At 33.9% G+C, this 6,103-nt stretch overlaps 1 protein-coding gene across 1 annotated transcript; it reads left to right on the top strand.

Annotated features, from left to right (window-relative positions):
• Positions 1-1,711: 1,711 nt before the first annotated feature.
• Positions 1,712-5,697, top strand: LOC143541599 (small nuclear ribonucleoprotein SmD1a-like). Its single transcript, XM_077034381.1, has 4 exons — positions 1,712-1,776; positions 1,881-1,957; positions 5,214-5,405; positions 5,499-5,697. Exons 1-4 carry the CDS (start codon positions 1,763-1,765, stop codon positions 5,558-5,560), a joined length of 345 nt encoding a protein of 114 aa, XP_076890496.1. The 5' UTR covers positions 1,712-1,762; the 3' UTR covers positions 5,561-5,697.
• The last annotated feature ends 406 nt before the right edge of the window (positions 5,698-6,103 follow it).

Raw genomic sequence — 6,103 nt, forward strand, 5'->3', positions numbered from 1 at the left:
GAAGACAATTGTTAATCATCGATGATAAAGGGCTCGGGAAATGGTGGTCTTTGGTCAGGGGCGCGAGGACCAGTGCAGGGATAAACCTTGGTGGTGGTCGTCGAAAGGTTGCGATGATGAGAGACTGTTGGAGCTTAAAGGTCGAGACATTGTTAGTTATCGGGGCAGTTATTAATGTGTCGGGGCATCTAGTGGGAAATGAAGGACCTATGGGATATTTATATATATATATATATATATATATATATATATATTATCAATAAGACAATATGATCATTTTATAAGAATCTAGCAAAAAAACTCATGGACAAAATACATGAACATTATATGAAAATACAAAATTTTGCCAAAATTTATAGTTATACATGATTTTTTGCTTGCGACATTTTTTATTGTATGACCAACGTCTTTGGCATAATAATCATGAGTTTTCTAAAGCATTACTATTGCTAAGTGGAGGTTTGGTTCATAGCTAAGAAAAAAATTCCAAAATTTCAACATGATTTTTATTTTGTTTACACTCAAATTTAATTTATTTACATATATACAATTACGTCGTACTTAGTAATTTGTTGATGTTTTTGTTCCACATCATAAATCTTCAGTCCCTTAACTTTAATAAGGTTTTTCCTTTTTCTATTTTCATTATTTACCTTTACACTTTATTATAATGACATGTTTAGCCCCTTAACTTTAATAAGTCTATTTTGAATCTTATTATTTAATGACATGTTTTTTTGAAAAGGCAATTTAATGACATGTTTACCTTCTTAACTTTAACAATGTATTATTTTTTTTATCTTTTTAATTTGTTACGATTACTATTCATACCCTCAACTTTTATTCGTTTCCTTTACACTTTATAGTACTTATTATTTTAAAAACAAGCATACGTGCTTCAACGTTTTTACATATACTTTCCGTTTATCCGAGCCTCTTCGATTCATATTTTCAATAGTTTGAATAAGTTAAAGATAGACTTAATCGAATAAAAAAATACTAGTTTATTTTTTTTTCTTTTCGATTTACACCCCACTACATCACATAAGCTTTTAATAAGCTTAAAACTTATTTTATGTTCAAACTCTCTCTCTCCCTCTCTCTCTCTCTCTCTCTCTCTCTCTCTCTTTTGACTAAGGCTGTTTAAAAAGCTTACGGCTCTAAAATAAACTTGATTCGAAACGACCTGAGCCGAGCTAGCTCATTTTTGTAACCGAATCGAATTCGACCCAAGCTTGGCTCAAGTCATGGCTTAGCTCGTTTGACTTGATCTTAGCCTCTTTTAACTTCAAGATTAAGCTCGAGCCTAGCCGATCTACCTTGTTTCTCAAGCTCGAACCCCACCCTAGCTCGACTCGTGAACAGTAAATGTGTACAAACTAGGTATTTTCAGCAACCGAAACGGGATAGGAACCGGTTCCGGGTATAGTCGGGTATTTGGCCGCGCTTTTTTCGGGTTTCAGGCAGGGTCGGGCCGGGTTTAAACCAGGTAATTCTGGTTCCTGATATGGCTCCGAGGAGAAATCTAATAGCAGGGAGTACCTGCGGTTCGGATACGGCTTGGAACCGGTTCCGGTTGATCAGCCTACCCGAGACCTGGATAACCATGGGCTTTCTAAATGGACCTTAACCTGGCCCATATATATACACAAACCACCACACCGAACGTAACACTCATTCATTCTCGTGTCTAAGCCCTAAATCACACTATTCACCAAAAACCGTCTTCTCCGGCGAATCGTTAACCGCAAACTCTCCGGCAATGAAGCTCGTCAGGTAGTTATTAATTATTTACATCCTCCACGTTATAATTTATGATAGTTTTATATCACTTATTGTTGTTTCTTATGCGACTAATTGACTGACGATCTGTTTGTTAGGTTTTTGATGAAGCTGAACAACGAGACGGTGTCGATTGAGCTAAAAAATGGCTCCGTTGTTCACGGCACTATTACTGGTACGTGTATTTTTGTTTTGTTATGTTTACGTGAATTTGTTGATGTAATTGTGTGTTCTAGGGTTTGAGTTAATTATGCTTTGAGTTTGTTGATGTATGGTTAACAGTGAGTAGGTTTTAGGTCATGCTTGTAATGCAATGTTATAGTGTTAGTAGGATATTGATTTGGTTAAAAGTATAAGCATATAACAGTATTTTGTTCTAAGTATTTTTGCTACATATAGGCCTGTAAATGAATGTTCAGTGAACAGGTGAACAGTTTGACGGGAATTTCGTTTATTTAATTAACGAACGAACATGAACAAAAAATTTGTGTCCATTTAATTAAACGAACGAACACCATGAAAACCTGTTTCGTTCGTTCATTTATGTTTGTGAATGTTTGTTTATTTATGTTCATTTATGTGCGTTTATTAATGTTCGTTTACATATTAATAGAAGTTAATTAAATGCTATCTTGAAGAGTCATCTAGTTAATGGTTTTGTATTTGTTTATTTTTGTTCATTTAAGTATGTTCATTTATGTTCGTTTATGTTCATTTACATTTGTTTATGTATGTTCATTTTTGTTTGTTTATCTTTGTTCATTTATGTTCATTTATGTTCATCTGTGCTTGTGAACTGTTAGTTTAGAATTTAAACAAACGAACATATATGAGCACAAACATGTTCAATTTTTAAATAAACGAACATGAACATGCCCTTGTTTGTGTTCATTCGGTTCATTTACAGGCCTAACTGCATAATTATAAACTATAATACTTCTAGGAAGTAGCTAAGTAGGAATTAGGAAAATTCAAATTCGGCATGGAAGCATTCGATCGTTCGTTACAGGTTAGAGTTATGTTTCGGTTTTAAACTTTCATTTAAATAAATTAAATTTGATAGTTTTATCACTCTGTTGTTTATGTTAACGCTTGGTAGTAGAAATTTTGTCAGTAGGTGAATGAGCTATCTACATACTACAAAGTTGTGTTTTCTTCAACATGTAAACAACATACACATTCAAGAAACATATGCACAGTTGCATACATCTAACAGCTAAGTATTAGTTGATTACTATCTTATAAACATACAAAGATTAAAATCAATAGTTATCAAATATCAACAATGTAGATTGTAGGCTATGCTAAAAGATGCATAAATTAGAAGTCACAAGGTGGCACTGTCATTGTAACAAAATCCTGCCTGGTCATGGTTTCATTAGTGGACCGTGCCAGGATTTCGGCATAATAACCTGTTTAGGCCCTCTAAAAAGAATATACAACCGTACTCTTATATGTTCATTCACTAATGGTGGTCAGATTTGGATTTAGGCTTGAAGTCTGCTAGTCAGATTTGGGTCTAGGCTATGAAGTCTGATATACTATCACTATGCATTTACTGTTTTACTTATAGATTAGTTTAGCCCGTTGGACTGCATAAATGACTTTCTGTAGCCATGGTTTCAATTCTTAATATGATAATTTACTAAATTGAATTTTGTCATTTTTTCCCTTTTTCTTTTGGTAAAATTGCCTAAGCCATGGCAAACTTTCATTAAAAATAAAAGAAAAAAAGTAATTACAAAAAAAGAGCATCTTGCAGTTCCTGGACATGAACCATAAAACAAACTAGACCTCAAAACCAAAACTAACTACATAACATACTCGAACATACAAACTAGAGACTAGGAGCTACTTGTCGTATTGATTATTACCTTCGGATGCCACTTCATCATCATCTTTTATTAAATTTTCATAATACCTTTTAAGCCCATTAGATCAAGTTTTCATTTCCTCTCGGTGGGCTCCATATTTGATTCATAAAATTTGTGAGCAATAACCCTTTCACTTTCCCATATACCAATGCCACCATCACAATAGTCATCCATTGGTTCTTCTATATCCTCCAAAGCATTAAATTTATTTGACATCACAACACCATTTTTTTCCTTTAGGTAACACCTAATAAGTGTTTGCGATCACATATTTTAAGTGATAATTTACTTGGGTCAGTGCTGCTTCATGTCTCATATAAAAGTATAAAACATGTATAATTTACCATTACCTTCTATGACCAGTCTTATGTTATATGTATTATTGTAGTTGTGCAATTGAAGTCAATGTGTGTGCCACAATGCCGCACATCATAATGACGTTGGTCTGGTTTTCAAACTAATAGCCCGCTGGTGTAATTTGAAGTTTGATCTTAAAACTTAATGCATTAATGTATTACAAATATTGCTATACGATTTGGCTTTTGTTTGACACTTCGTATTGGTCAAATGCAAGAAAGAAGAGATCTAAAACCTTTGTTTTTAGCAATTAAGATTTTAGACTTTGGAAATTGACTTTGCAGGATGATGGTTAGTCTGTTATTAGTTGCCGGTTCAATAGATTGTTCACTCAGATTTTTTGACTTTTAAGTATATGGAATTATACCTGAACCTGTAAATTTATAAGCACTTTTTTTTTTTACTTTTTTTGGGACAATGCTGTATTTCAGTTTTCTTTTTGTTTACATTGTTAACTTCAATTCTGTGGCAATTTCAATGTTTCTGTAGTTTTATATGTTAGGGGTGTGTAGTTCAAGTAGCAGTACTGTATTAATGCAGATTTTAAGATCTTGTTTCTTTTCAATTTTATGACAACTAGATCTTAAACTTTTGGTACCAATTAAAACAGGCCGGGGTGGGCCCGGCTGGTTTGACCCATAATATATTGCGTCCAAATGTTTTGGAGTTGCCGAATATGATTACATCACTTATATTTTTTAGCAATAATTTATGAGGTTTTATGCATTAAAAGCACCTTTTTGGTGACTTTTGGCCCATTTATTTTTAGGCTATTTTTTGTTTCAATTGTTTTTCCTGTTAAGAGATAAAAATATAGCGTGTCACCTTATATATTCCACTTATAAGTTAGAAGCAGTACTTAAGTGTTTGCCATTCTTCTTGTCTCCATATGTTTAAATGTTATTACATACTTGATCTAACAATGAATTAAACTAATTGACTTGCATATAGTTATACAAAATGTTTGATCGTTCTCTAAAATGCCCTTCAATAAGTACAAAATAGACCAGAATGAAACTTGCATTGATTGTGGTTGGTGCTTCCAGCTGTTTCAGTCATTAGTCCAGACTCTAAACGGATGAAAGTTAATTAGAAAGATACTTGATGTTCGCTTTTGATTATCTTCATGTTCATAACCGGGACCACTTGTCAAATTTCTTGTCACTGAGCTTTGATTTTGACCTTTTTTTTATGTTACAGGAGTGGATATTAGTATGAACACACATTTAAAGACGGTTAAACTTACCCTAAAGGGTAAAAATCCAGTGACCTTGGATCACCTAAGTGTCAGGGGCAACAACATCAGATACTACATCTTACCCGACAGCTTAAACCTCGAGACCTTACTGGTTGAAGAAACACCTCGGGTCAAACCAAAGAAACCAACTGCAGGTAATCTTGAGTTGAAATTTGCATCCCTTTGTAAACATCTTGAATTGAAATTAGCCTCTAATATTGTATTTATATTCACTAAAATTGTTTCAGGGAAACCGGTGGGACGTGGAAGGGGTCGGGGTCGGGGACGTGGCCGAGGCCGAGGCCGTTAATTTCCAGAGATTTGTTATATTTGGTTTTGTAAACACTTGTATTGTTGTTGGACTGAACATGGATAGTATGATCGTCTTGCGAGGTATTTTCCCTTAATGCTAAACTTGCCTTTTTCACCTTATGCCATTCTCGCCCAATGCTCTAACTGCTATGTCATAATATGTCCCGCGCGTCTATTCAGCTGTCCCGTTAGGCTCGAGCTTCTTTGTACTCATGAGTGGCTTGATTAGGTGATGCTCTTAGGAATATCAATAAGGCGGGCATTGGTAATAACAGTTCAATGCGCCATTGTAAAACTAGGATCTTTATGACCTAAGCTTAATGAAACTATGTAATGGTAATTCAAATAAATGGTGTAAACAAGCTGGACCTGATGCCTGTGCTTTATTCGTTTAAGTTAATAGTCTGTTTTTGATTCGTTTCGAGCTCTGTTTAAAAGCTTGAGCTCAATTCGACTTGCTCTTATTTATTAAATATTTAATTTTGTATATATACTAGCAATATTTTAATATGTATTTATATTGTATATTAAAATTGTTTTA

Source organism: Bidens hawaiensis, unplaced genomic scaffold, assembly GCF_021521415.1.
Source record: "Bidens hawaiensis isolate Kalapana, Puna unplaced genomic scaffold, B.hawaiensis_p1.1 tig00012615_1, whole genome shotgun sequence".
NCBI classification, from domain to species: domain Eukaryota; kingdom Viridiplantae; phylum Streptophyta; class Magnoliopsida; order Asterales; family Asteraceae; genus Bidens; species Bidens hawaiensis.